The sequence below is a fragment of the Vipera berus genome (genome assembly GCF_964194415.1).
Source record: "Vipera berus genome assembly, chromosome: 12".
In the NCBI taxonomy this organism is placed as follows: Eukaryota; Metazoa; Chordata; class Lepidosauria; order Squamata; family Viperidae; genus Vipera; species Vipera berus.
This window is the reverse complement of record NC_138215.1, coordinates 14,260,487-14,284,040: the sequence shown is the minus strand read 5'-3', so window position 1 is coordinate 14,284,040 and position 23,554 is coordinate 14,260,487. Positions and strand designations below refer to the sequence as shown.

Sequence of the window (23,554 nt, the reverse complement as noted above, 5' to 3'; positions counted from 1 at the left end):
TAAATTGCAAAGCAAGGAATATTTATCAGGCCAATGCATTTTGAGACAATTGCGTAGGATTTTTTCTTTGTTTGTTTTTTAAAAAAAGACACGAATGCAAGACACATATTAAAAATTATGTAATGCTTCAGTCTTCCAGAGTACATTGTAAAGTGCGGAGATAGTCATATAGAAACCTAGTTTGAGAAAGCAGCCATCTCTCTTGTTAGCAATGCTTGTCAAAGGATCAGATTTCTTTATTATATACATGTTGGATGTGCAATTCTGCAATCGGTATGTACACATACATTCCAATCTTTATCTCTGGCTAAGATATTCACAGTAGAATCAAGCTTAAGGTTAGTGTGAAAAGGCCATAATCGTGGGAAAGAGGAAAGGAAGATACGCTTTGAATTTTAACACATCTTGAACCCAACTCTTAATACTTTTCAAAGGACTAAGCAAGATTTATAATTTTCGAGCGTAGCTACAAATAAGTCAGTTTGAAACATATTATTCCATACGAAGCAGCAGAGTTAATAATTTACTTTTCAGCAATAGCACTAAAATACATTTTTTTGGACAAGGAACTGCTGCAGCCCTCTTCAGGCAACTTTTACATTGGTCACAGCTCAGTCATTATAAACCAGCTAAAGTATCCGTCGGTCCTTCCTTTAAGTGGCTATATCTGCAGCCCGTTGCTCGTAAGACGTATAAAAGAGAATATAAGCAGCTGAAGACTTCACTGAGGATGCAGAGATATCCGAGACTTCATGGTCATCAAATTTGTACCATCGTTGCTTTGCAGCATTCTTGCAGTAAGCTGTGTAGTGTCCACCATCCAGCCCTCCATAATGGTTCTGCGGAGGAAACAAAAAATAAATTACGATCAAGAGTTTTAAGGAAAGCTACATGTGGCAAAACACTCTAGGAATAGAAGTTATTGATTAACATATATGAACACAAGGGAGTCTGTTTATTAACTAATTAGCCAATAGCATTCAAAAGGCTCTTTCTGAGAAAGGTCCGTCTAGTCCAGGGGTAGGCAACCTCGGCTCTTTTATGACTCATGGACTTCAACTCCCAGAATTCCTGAGCCAGCAAGAGCCAAGGTTGCCTACCCCTGGTCTAGTCAAAGCTATGGTTCTCCCAGTAGTGATGTATGGCTGTGACAGTTGGACCATATGGAAGAATTGGTGCTTTCGAATTGTGTTGGAGAAGACTCTTGAGAATCCCTTGGACTTCAAGGAGTTCAAATCAGTCAATCCTAAAGGAAATACCCAGCTCAACTCTTCAGCCATCAAATGAGAAGAGAGGACTCCTTGGGAAATACCCTGATGTTGGGAAAGATGGAAGGCAAAAGGAGAAAGGTTAGCTAGTGTCATGAATACGAACGTGAACGTGTGAGCAAACTCCAGGAGATAGTGGAGGATGGGGACCTGGCGTGCTGTGGTCTATGGGGTCATGAAGAGTCGGACACGACTTAAGTGTCTGAACAATAGCAATAGCACTTAAGACTTAGATACCGCTTCACAGTGTTTTACAGACCTCTCTAAGTGATTTACAGAGTCAGCCTGTTGCCCCCAACAATCCTGGGTCCTCATTTTACCAACCTCGAAAGAAGGGAAGGCTGAGTCAACCTTGAGTCCTGTCGGGATTGAACTCCAAACTGTAGGCAGAGTTAGCCTGCAATACTGCATTCTCACCACTGTGCCACCACCCTCCCCAACAATAAATTCCAGAGGCTGTTACTTACAGATACTGAAAACAGGTTATATCTCTTCAAAGTACTTTTGGGGCCAATGACATATTGTGACAGGTCAAGGTTCTCCAAAGGGAAATCAACAGATGTTTGCAGCTTCTGTTTCCATCGCCCATCATATGAAAATCTAACCATGAGCAACAGGGAGTAAGTGTTAAGACAATGCTGGGTCTACCAAAAGTAATCAATATTTACTGGTTCATTCCTTAATCAAATTTACACAGCTACCCATCTCACCAACAGTGACTCTGGGTGCACATAATCATTGGAGACACAACAGATATAAACATCCAGCCTTACCTTTTCAAATGTACCAAAAGGACAGGTGGCAACTTCCATATTTCTATTTTTTTCAAGGAATCTCTTCGAGCTTTGCAATGGCTACAATAAAATCGATTGTTATCCGTCAGTTTTTCTTCTTTGGAAAATAATCTAAGGCATTCCTGGAAGAAAACAAAACAAAACAAAAAAATGCTCCGGGTGAATTCAACGAACAAAATAAATAAACAAACTCCTTCACTGGTATCTTTAATATGTGTTTGATGGTAAGTGCTTCAAGGATTAGACAGAGGCCTTAACCTTTCATGAAGAGAGAGAATGTCATTTTTTTTTAAAAAAAAACAACAAACTACTTTCTTGACTTTAAGATCAATGTGAAGATTCAACAGCAAACCATTTTTCAGGGATGAAAATGGCAAATCGGCTCATTTTTCAGTCAGCTCCATCCAATGCCACTGATAGATGTAATTCTTTACTACTCCAACTCAGATCAATTGTTCGAGGCGCTACACAAACTTTAGCCATAAATATATAACACCCTGGGGGATCATTTTTCCCCCCTTATTGTTAAAACCCTAGCCCTTAATACTAGGATAATATACTTAACGCATGCAATGAAATCTCAGAAACCCGATGGATAAACTGTACAGTAAAACTAGGACTATTAAAAAAACCAAAAGACAACCTCGGACATTAAAAGCTTGTTTGGAAATTAACTTCTTGCTGGTAGGAGGAGAGATGGAGTTCCTGCCTTTACTATTTTCGACATGGCAGGGCAAAACTAAATGGTGCCGGAGCACTGGTAGGTAAGAGCAGAAACTATATGCTTAAAAAAACTCTTTAGTCTCGCGAATGGTCATTTATTTTCCCTATTCTTGGGAGAAGCCAAAGAACAGTGTTCCCCGTTTTATTCCTCCTTTAAAGACGCAGCAATGTGAGTGGAGTCTCTTGCTGCATTAACAAAAGAACAAGGTTAGCAAAAAATGCTTAATAATACATCTTGCAACTGTTGGAAATGTAGACAAAAACCAGGCACTTATTATCATCTTTGGTGGGCATGCCCCAAAGCCAAAAGATTCTGGTCAAGAATACACATATGGTTAGAGAAAATGACTAAAAAACATATAGATTTTAAGCCCGAATTATTTTTGTTAGGCATAGTTGTAGGAAATTATGAGAAAGAGTGCATACATATATCTAATTTTTACATGTATTAACTGCAACGAGAATTGTATTCGCTCAACATTGGAAAAATGAAGATTTACCAACGGAGGAAGAGTTAACTAAAAAAAAATTCAGTACATTTTAGAACATGGGATACCTTTTATCAATGGCTAGAAAAACGAGTCAAGAGAAAGGAATTTAACATGTATTAGTAAGTTAAATGTTGGAACCCAGACAATACGTTGCTAATGAAAGACCCACCTGCAGGCTGCATTTGCTAGTGGAGGCCAGTGGCAACGATAAGTACATGAAAGCCTCAAAAGTCCGCGATTTTTTGTGACATGTCAGACACTGCACTGTGGATTTGAACTGGCCTTGAAAGAGGGCCACGATAATCGATTCGTTGAGCTGTTTGTGTTTGTGCCAGGCAAGATCAGCTGCTTTGAAGTCATCCAGGTGATCGTTATTTTCGTCTTTATAGCGCTTTCGGTTGTCCGCCTAGAACATTGGTAAACGAAAACTTTTATCAGTAACTTTTATCCTCAGGGAAAAGGGTGGCATATAAATTTAATTAATTAATTGAATAAATAAATAAATAAAATACCCACTTGAAGGGTTGGAAGGCATGTTTTGGGCAGAAAGCAGTAACAATCATCATTCGTTATTATTTATGATTACCCGCATTTATTTATTATGGAAAGACAGAGATGGAGAACATCCACACAGATACTTGGTTCTAAAGATTATCAAAGTCTATGGCTCTAAAAGCAGTCCATAGACTTCGATAACCTTTCCACCTTCTTCTCCTAAACCAGGGGTAGGCAACCTCGGCTCTTTTATGACTCATGGACTTCAACTCCCAGAATCCATGCTGGCTCAGGAATTCTGGGAGTTGAAGTCCATGAGTCATAAAAGAGCCGAGGTTGCCTACCCCTGTCCTAAACCAATGCTGTTCAACCCTGACAACATGAAGACTTCTGGATTTCAACTCCCAGAATTCCCCAGCCAGCACGGGGAAGTTTTCCTTTTTCTTATTGCTCATGCAAAGCAGCAGAAACAGCCTGTTTTCAAATTAGGTTTATTTTCTGCAGCAGATGACACCAGATGCCTCTTTTTTATTATTATTTAAACAAAACCCATTTTCTTTCTGAGAGGGATGAAGATTGGATACTTTGGGTGAAAAGCACCTTCCCTTTTTTCTCTTCTTCTTAGTGCTGTGCAGTACTTCAATGAGAAATATTGGGGGGGAAAATGGAAACCTACTTTATTTAAGTCTTCGTGAAGGCCGTCCATTAAAAACAAAAGCAGTTCTTGGGAATCTTGTTGACTGTAGCCAGCAAACTGCTCATTGATCTTCCCAATGGTGATTTTGAAGTCTTTGGGGCTGATGTATCGGTACTGTCCGGTCCAGAGAGCTTTCATTATGATGCCAAATTCCTCAGCCACTTCTCCTTTGTACCCCAAGAAGTTGGACCTGCAAAGGGAACGAATGACATTTCCGAAAATGGGTACTGGGGAAAGCGGCGGTGGGGGGGGGGGCAGAGGGATTTACAAAAGAATTGCCTGCAAGTTTAAGACGATTTAGTTACGGATGGAGCCCAGGAGCGGTTATGATTCATTAAGGAAATAATTCACTGCAATCATGCTGGCATTTAAATGGGGGTTCAGGAGAAGCCAGTTACCGGTTGATATCTTCGTGATAGAAATTCCTGTTGAAATAATCAGCTAGGTGGGGGGTAATGCACAAACACTGGAGGACTGAATTCATATAGCAAGTGTTTCCCAAATTGCGAAGGCCAGTCAGAGCCGGTCCCATCCCGCCAAACACAGGATTCAGATGGCGGATCTGTGAAGCCGAAAGCCTGGAAATTTCTGTTTTGGGGTAGCACACAGGCCTGTAGAGGGAGAAAAAGAAAAAAGTAAAACCAGATGCCTTTCCCTGTTAAAGATCTGTAAAAGCAGACTTTTGCTTGTGGTCAGGTGGTGCCAAGTAGGTACCTACCAAGTAGGTCACAAACAGATGAAATGATATCAGATAAAATCAGGAAATAAGGATCACAAGGGACAAAGGTTTTTAAATGCCTGATTGTTTTCGGTCAAGGATTTCCATTAAGAACAGGAGTATCCAACCTTGGCACCTTTACTACCTGTGAACGTCAACTCCCATCCCAGAATTCCCCAGCCAGCATATCACACCTGGCTGGGGAATTCTGGGAGTTGAAGTCCACAGGTCTTAAAAAGTTTAGAAAATCTGGTTTAGAAAAAAAATCACGGAAGGAGACTCGTTCCTACACACTCCAGACAGGCTCAGGTAGGAAAGTGCATGGATTTGTGCTTTAAATTGTAAGCCGCCCTGAGTCTTCGGAGAAGGGCGGGATATAAATGGGATTTAAAAAAAAAATCCTTCTTTTATCCCACCAAAACCCCCTGGGGAAATGGGCAAGCAACGTACTTATTCTCACGATTAACTGTCGGAGTGGGGATCTTCTTCCTCTCTTCCTCCTGCACAGCCTGAGTGATGTCTGGGGATGAGTAGGACCGCTTCAGTTTGGAGTGCTCCCTGTCCCGCAGATCGGCCGACGCAGGCTTTGCCTTATGAGTTGGTGGAGTAGTGGGCGGAGTAACCGAGGGAGTCATTTCCGGTGGGTACATGTGGACTGAATTGGTGGGCGAGTGGTAGTACCGAAAAGTCCCGGTGACTGTATCCAGAAACTTCAAAGGGCATACCCAGAAGACAATAGCACAAAAACAAAGAGGGGGAAAGTTCAGCTAGATTTCTAAGACTGGATGAGTAAAATATGTAGAGTTGGTCTTTATGACCGGACCTTCTTGGGATACTTAAAAGTTCTACTTAAGCTTAGAAGGAGCCTTGTTGGAGCAGTGGGCTAATGCCTCCTTAAGTAACACCAGCTGCCTGCAATTAGTGCAGGTTCGCATCCCACCAGGCTCAAGGTTGACTCAGCCTTCCATCCTTCCGAGGTAGGTAAAATGAGGACCCAGATTGTTGGGGGCAATAAGCTGACTTTGTAATAATGCCGCTTGGGGTGTGTGTGTGTGAAAGCCCTAATAAGCAGGCATACACATAGAATGAAGGCTACTGGTAAGCACATTGATTTGTGCTTTAAATTGTAAGCTGCCCTGAGTCTTCGGAGAAGGGCGGGATATAAATGGGATTAAAATAAAATAAAATAAAATAAAATTAAAAAAAGTTGCACTGACCTTGGCCCAGCCATGAGGCAATCCTGGGATGATCCTGCCCATCTCCTCACTCCGGGCTCTGGTTAACGGCTCTCGTTGGGACTAAAAATAAAATAAATACACCCCACCCACGGAAAAAAACCAAGATTAAACCCTGTCAAGATAACATACTGTGTCACTTCTCTGATTTTCACTGAGATGTGGAAACTCTTGACATACTAAACGTTCTCTCTGACATCATACAAAATAGATTCGAGCCGTTCAGTGACAAGCAACGTTTGTTTGGGAGAAGAATAGATCTCTAGGTGGGGAGCTTTCCTCAGCTTTTTTTGTTTTGTTGTTGATCTGGGAACGGGCTGCACTAAGAAATGATCTCTGCAAGAGAAGGTGAGAACGTGGAATCTGCTTTACCAGTGAGAATACAAAGAACTAGGAAGTAGGAAGCACAGTGCAATTCTGTGTTTTGTTTTTTTTTACATGAGGGGAATCTGGCTAACCTTTCCTAGCCATCAAGGGAATGATTACTTTGTCCCGTCGTGGAATGAGCCCATGGGGGCACTGGGAGGCAGAGAAGTAGATTCTCTTATAATTTAATTCTTCACACCTTTCCAAAATACCTTCCCAGTCACATCTACCTGGCCCACCAGAGCAGGGAGGCAACGAGTATTAGAGGTTCTCTCTTACAGAGGTCCATCTAGTCTGACCAAGAAGAAGGGCCTTCTCCATGGTGGCTCCCTCCCTGGCAAACATCATCCCTGCGGAGATAAGACTGGCTCCCTCTTTTGCAAGACCTGGTTTGGCCGAGGGGCCTGGGGACCCCAGAGTGGTACAGAGCCCATCAAATGACTGGTCTGACTGTTGCCACCATGGGTTTTATTGAGTTTTATAGTGGACTTTCACCTTTGTAAAGCCTCCCTCCACTGTTCCCAGACGGGGCTGGAAAAACGCAAAGGCCGCCTGGCTCCTCTGCCCCTCCGCCAGGTGGCGGCCGGGTCGCTCACCTTGTTCAAGCCAGAATCCCCCCTCAAAGGACCTTGGGGCTCCTCTGCGAATCTGCGCCTCTGTGTTTCGGGGGTCCAGATATTTTTCTCCTTTTCGTTGGCCGTGCTTCTGTCAACGTCGGCTTTCTTCATTTCAGGGCTTTCGTTGCCAGCGATACTTTTCTTTTTCAAGTCGGCTGAATCTCTGGGAACTTTCTCCGATTGTTTTCTCTCGACCCCTTTGCCGGGCTCTTCTTTCTCTTTCCTCTCTTGATCTTCTTGATATCTCTGGAGGTTTTCTCCTTCCCAGTCTCCATGATCGTCCTTGGCCCTCTCTTCCGCCCTTTCCCGTCTCTGGACCTCTCTCTGCTCTTCTGCGTCTTCGTCTCCTTCGTTTTTTTCTACTGCAGTAGTCTTCCTCAAGTGCCCCGAGCTCCTTTCTTCGTCCGTTAGGTTGGGCTTTGTATCCAGCGGTGGCTTCCTGGAACGATCCGGAACCAGTTTCCCGTTGGAATTTAGCGGCTTAACCACCGCTGGGCTTTCAACCTTTGCCTTATGGTCTTCTGGAATTTTTGCAGAGGGTTTTTTGCTACGATCAACCTGGACCCAAAGAAAAAGAATTAATGGACTCACTTGCTTGCTAGTTTTTCTCATTTCTGCTTCATAGCTTTTTTTAAAAATAGCTTGGCCTCTCGGGAAAATGCCAAACCCAAGATATGCTATTCTGTCCTGTCCTGTCCTATTCTATTCTATTCCATTCCATTATTCTATTCTATTCTATTCCATTCCATTCCATCCCATTCTATTATTCTATTTTATTCTATTCTATTCTATTCTATTCTATTCTATTCTATTCTATTCTATTCTATTCTATTATTTTCTATTCTATTCTATTCTATTCTATTCTATTCTATTCTATTCTATTCTATTCTATTCTATTCTATTCTATTCTATTCTATTCTATTCTATTCTATTCTATTCCTCCATATCTATTCTATTCTATTCTATTCTATTCTATTCTATTCTATTCTATTCTATTCTATTCTATTCTATTCTGTTCTGTTCTGTTCTGTTCTGTTCTATTCCCTTCCCTTCCCTTCCATACTATACTGCTTGGCATTCCCTTCCCTTCCCTACTATACTGCTTGGCATTCCCTTCCCTTCCCTACTATACTGCTTGGCATTCCCTTCCCTTCCCTTCCCTACTATACTGCTTGGCTTTCACATGTTTTGTTCTTGGTTTCCCGCCCTGGACATTTATACCAATTTTTAAAAACAAAACTCATACACACATTCAGCCTATGGGAATGAGAAGGATACATTGCCAGTGTTATTATGATGCAGTCTAAACATAGGATCATTGCTTGCAAAAAAAAAAGAAAAAGAAAAAGGAAGAGAGAGATTGCTCACCTGAGGAATAACCTTCATGGCAGAGATTGGCTGGCTGAGAATACCGGTACGAGCAGCAGCGATGGTGCCGCTAGGAATTAGCGACCTAAGTACATCCGTTTTCTTCTCCTGCTGCTCGCTTGCCATGCCCGATTTCTCAGGTGCTTCTACCACGGATGGTTTGACATAGACAACAGGTGGGGGAGCTGGAGCTGGCTCTTCCAATGACGGGTAAGTAAAGTCCACTGAAACAATGATACAAATGGAAGATGCTAAGTATTAAGAGGCATATACTATATACTTTTTATGTGATATATATATATATAGGTAAAGGTTCCCCCGCACATGCGTGCTAGTCGTTTCCGACTCTAGGGGCCGGTGCTCATCTCCGTTTCAAAGCCGAAGAGCCAGCGCTTGTCCGAGGACGTCTCCGTGGTCATGTGGCCAGCATGACTAGACGCCAAAGGCGCACGGAACGCTGTTACCTTCCCACCGTAGTGGTCCCTATTTTTCTACTTGCATTTTTACGTGCTTTCAAACTGCTAGGTTGGCAGAAGCTGGGACAAGTAACAGGCGCTCACTCTGTTACGCGGCACTCGGGATTCGACCCGCCAAACTGCCGACCATCTGATCAACAAGCTCAGTGTCCTAACCCACTGAGCCACCGCGTCCCTCCAGCTAAGAGGAGTGTAATTCTAAATCATGATGAGTCGTGGTGGCGCAGTGGTTAGAATGCAGTACTGCAGGCTAATAATACTGACTCTCTCTCTCTCATATATATATATATATATATATATATATATATATATATATATATATATGAGAGAGAGAGAGAGAGAGGGCCAGTTTGGTGTACTGGTTAAGGCACTGAGTCTGTGAGTTTTTGTCCTGCCTTAGGCATAAAGCCTTAGGTGACTTTGAGCCAGTTACTCTCTCTCAGCCCTAGGAAGAAGTCAAGCCACTTTCAAAATCTTACTGACAAAACCGCAGGGCCTAGCCTTTTGAGTCAAAACACACACACAAACTAACACCTACACAAAGTAATATATGCCGTAGTGCTACCTACAGGTCTATCTGCACGAACCTGGCTGTCAATTAAAAGGCAAGGTCTACATACTGTGCTAAACTGTATTTTGGTTTAACCATCATTTCTTGCATAAGCCCGGTAGGTTCACACAACACGCAGGACCTTAAAACTGCAGCTTCCCAACTTCGGTGACTGAATTCCCACAACCTATGAAACCCAATGTGGCCGAACTACATTCCCTGTAAGTCGAGGACTATCTGTAATTGTCCTTGGGATTGCAGAACTGATTAAAAACCGCCCAGGTTACAAAACGAGAGAGCCTTGTCTACTTACAAGAGACAGAAATGTTCTCCTCCTGGCTACGTTGGGGCAAAGTCACTTTGGCGTTGGTCGTATACTGTGGATAGCACAGCAGCCAGTTCTCATAACCTCCCTCTAGGACCAAAGGCTCATTCTGTAGCACGGCTTTACATTCCCACTGGAAAAGGCAAAACAGATTTGACCACAAGCAAGAGGAGGCCCAAGCACTGGGCCGAACGACAGAGCATGTGAAGGTGTAAAACCTTTCCCCAATTAAATTTCTCGCAACCAATATTTGTTGATGGGAGAGCGAGGGACAATGCAAAATTGCGGTTACTCTGACATCCTCAGGGAACACTGTGAAGAAATACATACTGTTCAGAACCAATGCATTAAAATAGCAGTTCAGCTTTGCAACAGCCTTGCTGTAAGTGTCTAAAGGCAGATAATTTTTGGCTGGATTTTAACTCATCTCACCCCCTTTCTCATTCACTCATCTAATCTACTTAAAGGCTTGCTTACGCATATGAGGAAGCTAAGAGCCATGATCTTTTTGCATGCAACGAAAAAGAAGATGCCATGTTATCAAGGCTAGAATCAACCAGTCACTTCCTGTCAGGCTCGAACAACTGGACCCACATGCGTGGGGTTCAAACTAGCTACTTTCATTATTGTATGCCTATTTTACAGGAATCTACCCAGACTGGCAGCTTTTTCTTAGGAAAGACCAGCCTCAAAGGCATGGGTGTGTGTGTGTCAGATCTTGGCCTCTTGTGTTTACATAATGAGTCTAGGCCAGGGGTAGGCAACCTTGGCTCTTTTATGACTGGTGGACTTCAACTCCCAGAATTCCTGAGCCAGCCACGCTGAGGGGAAATGGAGAGGTTTCCATGCTGAGCCATGCTGGCTGAGGAATTCTGGGAGTTGAAGTCCACGAGTCATAAAAGAGCCAAGGTTGCCTACCCCTGGTCTAGGCTAATTCCCTGCTTGAACCCTCCTGCCAACTCAAGACAGTTGCTCTCCAACACTTCCCCGCTCGACTATATAATCACGACGGGGCTGCTCATATATCAAGCTAAGTATCCAACTATAAATCCGAACTTGCCTACCTTGAAAAGGGCATCTTTGAGGCTCCTCAAAGTTGTGCCTACTTGTAGGTCCTTTGCTGAGCTGAACCAGTCCAGCAAGACAACATAATCAACCTGGCCCCTCTCTTTCCATGGCTCCCTGGATGAGTCTGGCAGCTTAGCTTCAATCCAGTTAGCAGTGATTCTGAAGTTTGATGCGGGCCATAAAGTAGGAAACAAGAAAAGAAGGTACAGTTGGCCAGTCAATCAGACACAGAGCAATGAATGCGGCTCAAGAGTTTCCTTGGCATTCTTAATAATGAACGGGTTTGCTTTAATGACCGTGGATTTGCTTAATGATTGCAGTGATTTACTTAACAACTGCCACAATCAAAGGTCGGAAAAATCTGGTCGGTTGCATGGGCGACCTGATTTATGACCACTACGACTTACAACCATAATAGAAAGCTCTGCTACGGTTGTTAAGTCGAGAACTATCTGCACCGCTATCAATATGCATGCAACTCGAGGGTTTCTTTGCCGTTCTGAATATATGCATTTATTACTAGTTGACTGTCACCATAGAGCCGTGGTGTCACAGTGGTGAGAATGCAGTACGGCAGGCTACTTCTGCCCACTGCTAGCAGTTCGATTCTCACCAGCTCAAGGTTGACTCAGCCTTCCATCCTTCCGAGTTCAGTAAAATGAGGACCTAGATTGTTGGGGGCAAGTTGCTGACTCTGTAAACCGCTTAGAGAGGGGTTTTATACGCACTGTGAAGCGGTATATAAGTCTAAGTGCTATTGCTATCGCCACATCACATGGCCAAAGGTTCCATGGGTTAATTAAGCATTTTTTTAAAAAAGAAAACATTTAAAACTACTATTTGTACTTTAAACCTTTCATGATGGCCAAGCAAATTAATGATCCCTGTTCACATTTCCTTTATTCTTTGCTTGATCCCTGGTAAGCTATTTAGCACTCTGCAGCCTTAAGGTCTAAGAGAAAAATTTGTTCCCTACCCAGGACTGATAGCTTCTTCTGGAACAGAAACAGAATTTATAATACAGGATTCCTGGTAATCCTTTAAGCACCGGGCATCCATGATCATAACTTTGATGCTTTTATCCATCATCATTGTAAACAGCTTCTCAGCAGTGACTGTTCCTTTAAGAGACAGAAAACCATTTAACAAAAACTCACGAAAGGCAGACGTTTTCAATACAATATTTTGAAAACGGCTAGATCTAAGCTTTTGCAATGAGTTATGAACTTCCTCCCTGAAAGAAACGTACAGTTTGACTTATAATATGACTCAGCATTCATCTTGGCAACAGTCTACTAGTTTCCCACTGGAGAAAATAACAGTTAAAACGGGCTACAAATTTATGATTGGCAAGGACAGATAATTAAAACACTGTGAACTGAGCATGAAGTTCGAACTGAACAGGAGTTCTGACAATTATACGGTATTTGTTTTGTATCTCAAAGTTTTCCACCCTGAATTTTCAAATGTCAGCAGCTTGTACACCATCAAACCTTGATGGCAGTTGTGGGTATCTACGGGGAGATAAAAACAAAATAAAAGAAAAAAATCAAAATAGTTATGTTGATCTTTCAACAGCTTTGGTAAGCTTCTATTACTTTTTTTTTTAAAAAAAATCCAAATTTTTTTAAAAAGCCCTCTCTGAAAATAGGCCATAACGTTCTTTCCCTCCATTCTTCCACTATTGTAATCGTCATGCTGTTTAGTGCCATGCAAAAAAATAAAGAAATGAGCTTCTCTTATCACCCAGGTAGTAGGAGGTGTGTGGTCCTGACCACTTACACAGGTGACAGAATGAATGGCAGAAGAAATCTCTTAAGCAGACATTTTGAGAGCACATGGTGGAACGCACGATTTTCTCCTCTTTTCTATGGGTGTATGGAAATCAAAATTACTGCTGCTATAGCAAAATAGCTCTACGAGGGTTAACCTTGTGAAGGAGATCTCAGACTAAATCAGAGGTCCCCAACCTGTTGGGCACCAGGGACCGGTTCCGTGGAGAAAGGTTTTTCCGTGGACTGGAGGGTGCATGGTTTTGTGTGCTGCCTGCATCGCGTGGATGGGGCTTTGCTTGTTTGTGCAGACCGGTTGCTGGCATGCCGTGGCCCGGGTACTGATCCACGGACCGGGGGTTGGGGACCTCTGGTCTAAATCACAAAGAGATGGATATTTCCTTCCCCAAGGGGAGCCACCAATTTTTAGGGGCTATCAGAGATCAAAGATGTTTCTCTGAAATAATGTACGTCTCTGGACATCTTCCACTTGTGCTCCCTACTTTTTAGGGATTGATGAAGAAATGATGCTCACCGGTTTCAGAAAAATCCTTTTCATCAGCCCCATTTTTCTTGTCTCCGTTGACCTGCATTATTTCAGCATTAAAAATAAGTTTGGAATGTAAGAAAAAAGGCATCGTAAGTGGAGCTTTCCCAGACTTATTGTTATGCCACCCGCCTCGTGACAGAATCTCCATTAATTGGGTCTTCACCCTCAGGAAGATGTGAAGACTGAGACTCTTAACACAAGGAGCCAAATGAGAGGGATACAATACAACTAGTAAGAGAATAAGAAGGTGGATCCGGAGCAGTTTTTTTCTTCCTGGTGGTTTTCAAAAGACTAGATTTTGTTTTTATCTTTTTCTCTGTCTTGCAAACACCCTGTTCCTTAAACAAACCGAGGAAACACTGTGAATCAACCTTATATTGTTTGCATCGAAGCATTTCTAGCATAATGCAACGTAACTAACGTCATATTTGAATTCTGTTGGAAAAAGTTCCTGTCTGGACTGGATACTTAGACTTTCTCTTGCCTGAATATACAGTGTCTAGCTGGCTGGCATCAAACTCTTCGTAAAGCATCTATGCACTGGGCGACAGAAATCATCATCTGACTTCAATAGTAAATAGAGTTGACACGGCGGCTTTAATAAGGACAGGGATTAAACGTCATGTGGCATTTTCTAACTAATGATGTTCTGGCTATAGAACATGGACAATATATATCTATATATATCTATATATATCTATATATATATATATATATATATATGGAACATGGACAATATCTATATCTATATCTATATCTATCTATATATCTATCTATCTCTATCTCTATCTCTATCTCTATCTCTATCTATATATCTATATCTATATCTATATCTATATCTATATCTATATCTATATATCTATATATCTATAGATAGATAGATAGATATATAGATATAATGTATGTATACATGGAATTCAACAGTAATCTCAATAGCATTTTCACACAATCAAAGGGAATGAACAGAAATGAGTATTCATGATGAACTAGACTGCCAATACGTCCTTCATTATGCAGGTTTAGCTGTAACAGGATCTTCTTAAGTTCAGAATATCTGAATCCAATTCTCTCCAAATGGATTGGTGTTCAACTTCCATAATTCAGGAATCTCCAAATTTAAGCTAAAGGTCAGATTTCGATCTTAACCTTGCAAGTCATATTTGTAGTTGCAATCAAGCTAACCAATTTTTTTTTTAAAAAGCTTCCTTTTCTACAAAGAGGTTTGTTTGTTTTTTCTTTCCCCAATGGAACAGAGCAGAAATATCAGAGGGATTAAAAAAAGCGGCTGAATTTACCAGCTGATTTTTCCCTTTGGGATCCGATGAAATTTCGGAAGAGGTTTTAGCATTGTCTTTCAAGTCTTGTTTTTTCTGCTGCTGCTCCTCCTGTCTTTCTTTCTCCTCCAGTTTCTTTCGTACTTCTGCTTCTTCATATCTAATTAAAGGAGACATTTCCCCCCCCCCCCGCAAGCATTAGGCAGCGTGGCAAGGGTGGCTTTTTAAACACAGACTGTTTAGGATTCAACGCCTTTCTTAAATGACTGGCTATCATATGTTCACGTGAAGGCAAATACATGTCATAGCAATAAAAATGCGAACAAGACTAGATTAAAAATAAAAATGAAGCAGCAGCAGCAGCTCAAATGGAAATTGAATTGAAGCGGGTTGGCAGAGGGTTGCCAAATAAAGCCTTTCATATTATCTTTTTTTTTTATTACAATGCTCCAAATATGGAAAGCGTACCAACCTCATTTAAAAGATACTGCTGACAGCCTAATCAAGTACGCTCCCACCAACCTGACAGGACAAGCCAACCCGCCCTTCTAGCACTGATGATGTTACCTAGTTGGGTAATGAAATGTCTGCAAGAAAACAGCCAAGCTCAGAGAGCATCGAGGCTCCCATAAAACCATCCGTCTCAGAGAACACCAAGATCCCCCAAAAGAGCAATATTTGGAGGAACACACAAAAAAGGTCAGGTCTGACACATTTGCTAAACTCTTTTGCAGTCTGGGACCTGAATCTAAAACCTTTTGTTCTATGCAGTCACTCTCCCTTCCTATATGTGACACAGAGCTGACCCCCACCCCCACGGTAGGGCACTGTGCAGAAAAGTCTCCAGATTCTTGATACTTGGAAACATAATGCTAAATAGAAAGAATACCCTCCCTGTGACTAACAGATAGAAATATGGTAGATGAACTAAATTTGTAGAGTACAAAAGTGTAGAGCACACTTATTAACATTGAATGCCTTTTAAAGCCTACCTGAGCTTGAGACTCTCCGAAAGTTGTTCGGCTTCCTCGATAGCCTTTTTGATATTTGTTAGTCCAAGTAATGAATGAAAGTAGTCCTGAAATTAGAAGAGGCGTTAATTAGCCATTTCTCTCTGGTATCACCAGTCCAATACATACAGGCAGTCCTGCTGGGACCAAAACTTATCAAGACATACATACTGCCCTGCCTTCATAAAACAGACAGATATGCCCTCTCCTTTGCAATGAAAACATCCAGGGTTTTGCTCTTTTACATTGTGTGTATGTGTGTGTGTTTGTATGTATATGCGCTTCTCATTTGAAATCATCTGTAACTGAGCTGAAACACGCTTGAGCTTGTCGATCAGATGGTCGGCAGTTTGGCGGGTCGAATCCCCAGTGCCGCGTAGCAGAGTGAGCGCCTGTTACTCGTCCCAGCTTCTGCCAACCTAGCAGTTCGAAAGCACATAAAAAAATGCGAGTAGAAAAATAGGGACCACTACGGTGGGAAGGTAACAGCGTTCCGTGCGCCTTTGGCGTCTAGTCATGCCGGCCACATGACCACAGAGATGTCCTCGGACAAGCGCTGGCTCTTCGGCTTTGAGACGGAGATGAGCACCGGCCCCTAGAGTTGGAAACGACTAGCACGCATGTGCGGGGGAACCTTTACCTTTTCTATATGCACTTTTCATTTGAAATCATCTGTAACTGAGCCGAAACACGCTTGGGATAAACACATTTCTAACATTGGACATATTTTTTTTTAAAAAAGGTAACAAAGCAATATAAATAAATTAGAAAGAAAACAAAAGTAAACAAACAAACAAAATAACTCAAAGGGGAGACATGATGGACCACTGGATCTTTTTCTGCCGTCGGTTTTCTATGTTTTCTTGCATTGTAACTTTAAGCTATGAAGAGCTCCAAAGCGGAAGTATTATGGATCAAGTTAAACACGACAATTATCAACAGATGGGACCAAAATATATAGATTGATTCCCTCTCCCTCTCTATGGATCTATATCTCTACCTGTATCTATATCTATATATCTGTGTCTGTATAATTACAAAGACTTCTTAAGCAATAGTATCATGCTTTTTGGTCTTCTTCAGTTCTTTTAAAAGCTTCGGCCCAATACTTGATCTGGAAACGTATAAAAAGGCATTGGGTAACTGAATCCATACCTGCTGCTGTCTGAAGTCAGGCCTCTTTTTAATAAGATTATATACAGTTACATATTTCATGTAAAGTACGTAGGCCTTCTCTTCGTCTCTGTCCAACCGGCATTCTTCAGCGGCCTTGAAGATCTTAATGGCACTCTGGACATAACTTGAAATTGAAGCAAAGAATGGAAGTCATAAAAAGCTGGATTTTTTACTTTCTGCAAATATACACCGGGTTTTTTTTGAAAAAAGAAAAAAAAAAGAACCCCACCTACAGAAGCAAGTAAGAAAACTGTTTTCGAGCCTGAACAAGATTAAAAATGATCATCTGATAAAATCCATCCATTTGGGCTTTTTTTTGGGGGGGGGGAGATCTGCTTTTGTTCAATTATCTTCTGTCACTGCTGCCAAGCTGCTAAGTTCCATGCTGCTATTTTAAATACACATCATTAATCATTTATACCACAATCCCACTGCAAGTTTAAATCTTGGTGAATTCCATCGATTTTACTCCCCGTTAAAATGCTGGCCTTTCTCCTAAGGCTAAGCAGTCGCGCATACGAATTAAGAGTAAAATAATTACGTTGCCAGAGACCCAAGAGTGTGCCGAATTCAGCTCTTCGAGGAAGGATGAGGCAGCTTTTGGAAAATGAATCAGCATCACGCTTCAATCAGGAAGGGATCTTAATTTCATACGGAAAGGGATGCCCCTGTTTTAAGTTAGTCTAACAGCTCTCAATAATCCAGACCCAGGAATGGTTATTTATGATCCGCAAAACACGGAGCATGGCTGGAATTTTAGTCTCCCAGAGTCACTGAGAGGCAGCGGGCGGCCATATCCATTTTCTAAATGAATAAAAATAACTAAATAAAACTGGTTGGCCAGAAAATGTCAGTGACAAAGGCCTCCTAAACAGTGAGAAGAATTTCAAGGATCTGTGAAGAGCCCTTGACTTACCACCTCAACTGGGCCCAACATTTCTGTGGCTAAGCGAGACAGTTGTTAAGTGGATTTTGCCTCATTTTGCAACCTTTCTTGCCATGACCGTTAAGTCCATCACTGTTGTTGTTAAGTGAGCGACACAGTTGTTAAGCGAATCTGGCTTCCCCCCCCCCGACTTTGCTTGTCAGAAGGTCACAAAAGGGGATCACTTCGGGGTATTGCAACCGTCATAAGTACATGCCTGTTGCCAAGCATCTGAATTGTGATCCCGTGACCCTGGGGATGCTGCAACAGTCATAAGCGCGGAAAACGGTTGCCAGTCACCTTTTTCAGCGCCGTCGCAACTTCGGACGGTCACTTAAACGAACTGTTGTAAATCGAGGACAAACTGTGCTCCCTTCAATCCCGCTCATCAAACCAACATTAGGAAAATAAATCTAGTTGCATCCATACTTTTTAGTGCTTGTTTTCTCCGGTTTCACTTCTGTCTTCTTATTCAGGTCTTTCAACGAAGTGCAGAGATAGAGGTCTTTTGGCACAGAAGCCAAGGTAGGCATGTTAACGTATCACAGGGTCCCCTCAAAAGGATGCTACAGGTTGAGTCGTTGTTTTCTGGGAAAAAAAAGAAAAGATTCCAAGAAGTGTTAGTACTGCTTTATAAAACATTAGTCAGACCACACCTGGAATACTGCAGCCAACTTTGGTCACCTAATCATAAAAAAAGGGACGCGGTGGCTCAGTGGGTTAGGACGCTGAGCTTGTCGATCAGAAGGTCGGCAGTTTGGCGAGTTGAATCCCGAGTGCCACGTAACAGAGTGAGCGCCTGTTACTCGTCCCAGCTTCTGCCAACCTAGCAGTTCGAAAGCACGTAAAAATGCAAGTAGAAAAATAGGGACCACTCCAGTGGGAAGGTAACAGCGTTCCATGTGCCTTTGGCGTCTAGTCATGCCGGCCACATGTCCACGGAGACGTCCTTGGACAAGCGCAACAACAAGAAACACGAAGCAGAAAAAAAACAGAAAAACATACATCCAACACTAACAACAACAAAAAAAGGAAAAACAATGGGTACAAGAAAGGAAAAAAAAGACCCCAATATCAAATACATTTAACATTATGATCGCTGCAGAATTCCCCACTGAGCAACATAAATTTTGGGCTCGTGTTGTAAGTTGAGGACTACCTGTACAGGACATTGACACTTTAGCCAGCAGAGGAATAATTAGTATTTCCTTTCTGTTTCTTCTGCAAAGTCTTTTGCTGGTAGCACTTAACTTTTTCAGTACTTATAGCCTACACAAACATTTCGGCTGCAGACATCAGAGATCGAAATATCCTAAGTGGCTACTTGAGATAAAGTTATGAAAAAAAATAAACCCTTTGGAGCTTCCCTAAACAGGCACCTGACATTTTCAAAGAAAAGAAATAACTTATCATTTCACGTTGTTTGCCCAGACTAATTTCAGTTGCGAAAGCTTTTCTCCGAATACATTAACCGCAGTCACAGCTTCTTGGTTAGAATATTATTCGTTTTCTTTCCAAAAGAATATTTTTCTCAAAGAGTACGAGAATAGATCATTGTTATTATAGGGTAAAGTTTTGTTTTTTTTAGTGGGGTTGTGCGCACTGCTCCGGACAGTACAAAAGTACCCAGGTTACATGATATATATATTCTTTTTAAAAAAGACAAAAATATCACCAGATCCCAAATCAATAAATTTTTGGTGATGTCTGCTGACATAATACAGTGTTGACTTCTATGTATGTGTATGATTGTTTATTATACCCCCACTTTATTATTTTTTATAAATAACTCAAGGCAGCAAACGTACCTAATACCCAATCCTCCTATTTTTTTCCTCCACAACAATCTTGTGAAGTGAGTTGGGCTGAGAGACCGTGACTGGCCCAAAATTGCCAAGCCAGCGGCTTTCATGCCTAGAATGGGACTAGAACTCACAGTCTCCCAGTTTTTAGCCTGGTCAAGGCCTTTGCCTCTATAACCCCAGCCTGGTTGGTTAGAATATTTATTTTTTAATTCCATTTATATCCCGCCCTTCTCCGAAGACTCTGAAGAATATGATTTAGCATCCTGTGAGAACCCAGAAAATGAGTTTATTCGGTAACTAACACAAGGCTGGCGTTTCCGCTGGCTATTTTAATTCAGGATTTCACCATAAACTTTTGCCCACCACAGATATTCTCCTAAAAAAACCCCACAGCATCACATATCCCTACTTCTATAGAAAACAAAGAGCCCCAAGGGACACACACACACACATTCTGGTGTCTGGTTACACACATCCAAAATTCAGGCACAGTGTGCTTACAAAACAGCCTCCCAAAACTATAAGTGCATAATTTAAATGCGTGAGCAAGCATCTTTTTCTGCCTTCCACACGATCTTCCCCCACAAAGGAAGTCACAAAGGAAGAATGTGTACACAACACAGCAAATACACACAACAGGGAGTCATAATTGTCCCTTCCTCCCAGTCAGTGTACAGATATGTTGCACATGATTGCACACCTGGCAGGGCCAGATGTTGTTAGTCTATGTTTTCGAGGAGACTCGGCCACCTCCAAGCTGCGATGAAGTGGAGAGCCACAGGTCTCCCCGCCCGCCATGGCCATCCAAAGAAGTTACACATTAATAAATAAAACATAAATGTTCATGTTTTAATAGCAGGACTTGGTACAATTCTGGGACAAATTGCTCACTGTTTACAGAATGGGGTTTTTTTTAAGATAAACTAAAAAAAAAAGCCAACCACTTTTGAGTTCGGCGGCTTTTGTGCAACTATGGTCCAGATCAGGGGTCTTCAAACTTGGCCCTTTTATGACTTGTGGACTTCAACTCCCAGAATTCCTCAGCCAGCTTTGCTGGCTGAGGAATTCTGGGACTTGAAGTCCACAAGTCATAAAAGGGCCAAGTTTGAAGACCCCTGGTCCAGATCGACCCAGTGCGGTCCAGCCACGTGGGCTGCATTCACACAACACACACCATCCCCGCAAAGTTTCTGGAAAAGACGGGTGGGAGCCGAGTCTCCCCGCGAGCACAGCCCTTCGTTCTTTAGCCCGGTTAAGTCCATCGTGGGAACCCAGCCCCTGGCCCGTCTAGACACGCGCACAGCCGCAGAGAGAACCCCGCAGAGCCCCAGCAAGAAAACGCCCGGCGGGAGCTTCCAACTTAGGGCTGTCAAGGCCCGGAGGGGGACTCCCCCACCTCACCCAACCCGCGCGTGAAAACTCCCTAGTTCCGTAACGTGGGAATGCGCCCTCCGTGACTCATCAAGGTCACCCGTGGAGGAGGAGGAGGAAGGAAAGACGCCGCCGCCGCCGCCGCCCCTTCGGCCTCTGCCGCCTTCCCAGCCCCGCAAAGCCCTCTCGGCGTCCGCCCACCAAGCCGGGCCCGGCGCGGAGCCCCAAAGCCGCCGCTCGCCAGGGACCCTCGCCCGGCGCCGCCGCCGCTCACCGCCTGGGGCCTCCGCAACCGCCGCCTCCTCCTCCTCTTGCTTCCCAGCCGGGCCAGGCCCATGTCCCGCAGCCGGGCAGCCGACGCGCTAGGCAGCCATGGCCGGGCAGGCGGAACTGAGCCGGGGCGGGGATAACCGCCTCCCCTGCGCGGCTCGGGCCGGCCTTCCGCGGAAAGGGGCCGGGCCGGGCGTAGAGGCCTGCCGGACGCTTCCTCCCAGCCAGGCGCCCCAACGCCGCCGCCTCCTCCTCCTCCGGGTGGCTTGCAAGGCGAAGGCGCCCTGCCCGGCTCGTGCGCCAGGACGCATCTGGAGAGCCTCGCCGGATCTTTGGGCTGCGGAGGGCCGGCCAGCCTCCGAGCGAGCGAGCGCCCGGCCTCTTCCTTTGGCGTGGGAAGCGGCTGGCCATCGCCACCTGCCTGAAATGGTATTTGCCTGAAATGGTATAGGGCAGGGGTCTTCAAACTTGGGCCTTTTATGACTTGTGGACTTCAACTCCCAGAATTCCTCAGCCAGCTTTGCTGGCTGAGGAATTCTGGGAGTTGAAGTCCACAAGTCATAAAAGGGCCAAGTTTGAAGACCCCTGGTATAGGGTTTCCTGCCTGAGCAGGGCGTTGGACTAGATGACCTCCAAGGTCCCTTCCAACTTTATATTATTATTATTATTATTATTATTATTATTATTATTATTATTATTATTATTACCTTCCGGGTTGGCTTTTTGCAGCCGCCGCTGCCTCGCTTGCTTGGCCCCTCCTGCCCTGCCGGGCCCTCGCCTCCAAAGGCCGCCGTGGGGTGCAGCTGCTGGGGTTCGGGGCCAGGCCTCGATCTTGGGCGGGGGGGGGGGGGGTTTCTAGGGCTCTGTTGCAGAAGCTCCAGGAAGCCCAGAACTACCTTTGGGGGAAGGGAAGAAGGAAGGGCCAGATCCAAGTCACCCAACCATCCCAAAGGTGCTTTTTTTTTTCCCCTTCCCCTCCAAAAGGTAACTGGGCAGTCTTGTTTATTTACTTTGAAAATGCTTCCCTTCTCATTCAAGAAACCTTTTCGGTTCTAACTAACTGGTGGGGAATGGAAGGATTTATATGCTTTGCAAGTCAGCCAGTCCTTTGGGAGGCTGGAACCTGGCTGGAACCTTGAAAACAACATTATGTAGGAGTAGCAGTGAGAGCTCTCTAGACAAGCACATTCCTCAGTCAGCAAGTATGCCTAACCCAGTTAGGTGTAAATCGGCTTTGGAATGATGTATTCCAAAAGAATAATGCATTTTGTTGCAAGTTCTAATTTTCTGTTCTTGCAGAAAACATTTTTTTTATTATTTGGTCTTTTATTTTACCCACGGTTTGCTGCAACTTATTCTGCTTCTCTCCACTTGGGACTTTGCTGGAGAATGTAATAAAGTGTGTGTGTGTGTGTGTGTGCTCTCAGACTTTTCTGCAAACTCCAATGGGGAAAGGAGGGGGTAGTTAATTCTGTGTTTGAAACCACAGTTTACCTGTTGACCAAAACAGGTGAGAAACTTGCACACTGGATGAGACTATGTCTACGTGTACTTGCATGAGGGAAGGACTAGCCCTTCCAGCCCACAGAGGCTAATATGACTTGGAGCACCTGGCTGTATTTGGTCTGTCACAACTGTAGTCATTTAATTGCAGTACTGTACATATATGGAGATGCTTTGTGCTTAATACATTATGAATTAACTTGGAGGCGCATTTTAAAAATGATGTCTAAATAATGAAGAGTGATCACAAAGTGCCAAATATGAATATGCTGGCAGCTATATGTATCAAGTGAGAACCCTATGGAATGTCAAATTGATTGTACACATACATAATAGCCTTGGATTGCAAAATCAATGAGGACACTTAAAAGACTAGATCACTTAGTGAGTGTAATGGAATTTAAACTGTCTATTTTGCTTACAATATGAACAGCAGTACAACTGAAGACTGGGTGGTGGTGGTTCCTCATCAGTTTGTTTTTTGTTTCTTCAATAAAAGGCCATGCAAGTAAAAAAAATCCCTATAATCTTCCAATAAACGCAACAGGGCAATATTAGGAATTAAATTTTGGAAGGGAAAAGCCCTTTATTATTACTCTAAATTTTAGCAAATCAGTGGTCAAGGCTCTGTCCTCAATAGTATGTTAAGTTAAGCAATTAATATCCCCTAATCTTGAGTGTTATTTATTCTATTTTGTGTGGTGGTA

At 43.1% G+C, this 23,554-nt stretch overlaps 1 protein-coding gene across 2 annotated transcripts; it reads right to left on the bottom strand.

Moving 5' to 3' along the window:
* Positions 1–104: 104 nt before the first annotated feature.
* On the bottom strand, positions 105–21,516 carry USP8 (ubiquitin specific peptidase 8). Of its 2 annotated transcripts, none has more exons than XM_081337683.1 (19): positions 21,349–21,516; positions 18,328–18,486; positions 16,953–17,097; positions 15,780–15,865; positions 14,809–14,947; positions 13,499–13,550; positions 12,168–12,312; positions 11,188–11,350; positions 10,112–10,256; positions 8,773–8,996; positions 7,384–7,962; positions 6,404–6,484; positions 5,637–5,896; positions 4,867–5,079; positions 4,448–4,658; positions 3,446–3,682; positions 2,042–2,184; positions 1,736–1,868; positions 105–839 (listed from the first exon to the last, which is right to left on the bottom strand). In XM_081337683.1, exons 2-19 carry the CDS (start codon positions 18,429–18,431, stop codon positions 654–656), a joined length of 3,246 nt encoding a protein of 1,081 aa, XP_081193809.1. In that variant the 5' UTR covers positions 18,432–18,486; positions 21,349–21,516; the 3' UTR covers positions 105–653. The 2 variants fall into 2 exon arrangements, with proteins under 2 accessions (XP_081193809.1, XP_081193810.1); XM_081337684.1 differs by having other exon boundaries at positions 12,168–12,306.
* Between the last annotated feature and the right edge of the window lie 2,038 nt (positions 21,517–23,554).

Excerpts from the sequence above, each read along its gene's own strand:
- USP8 (XM_081337683.1), bottom strand. The coding sequence starts at position 18,431 with ATGCCTACCTTGGCTTCTGTGCCAAAAGACCTCTATCTCTGCACTTCG. Across the intron at positions 2,185-3,445 it reads CTAGCAAATGCAGCCTGCAG|GAATGCCTTAGATTATTTTC; the intron begins GTGGGTCTTTCA and ends GTTTTCTTCCAG. Across the intron at positions 840-1,735 it reads ATAACCTGTTTTCAGTATCT|AACCATTATGGAGGGCTGGA; the intron begins GTAAGTAACAGC and ends TTTCCTCCGCAG.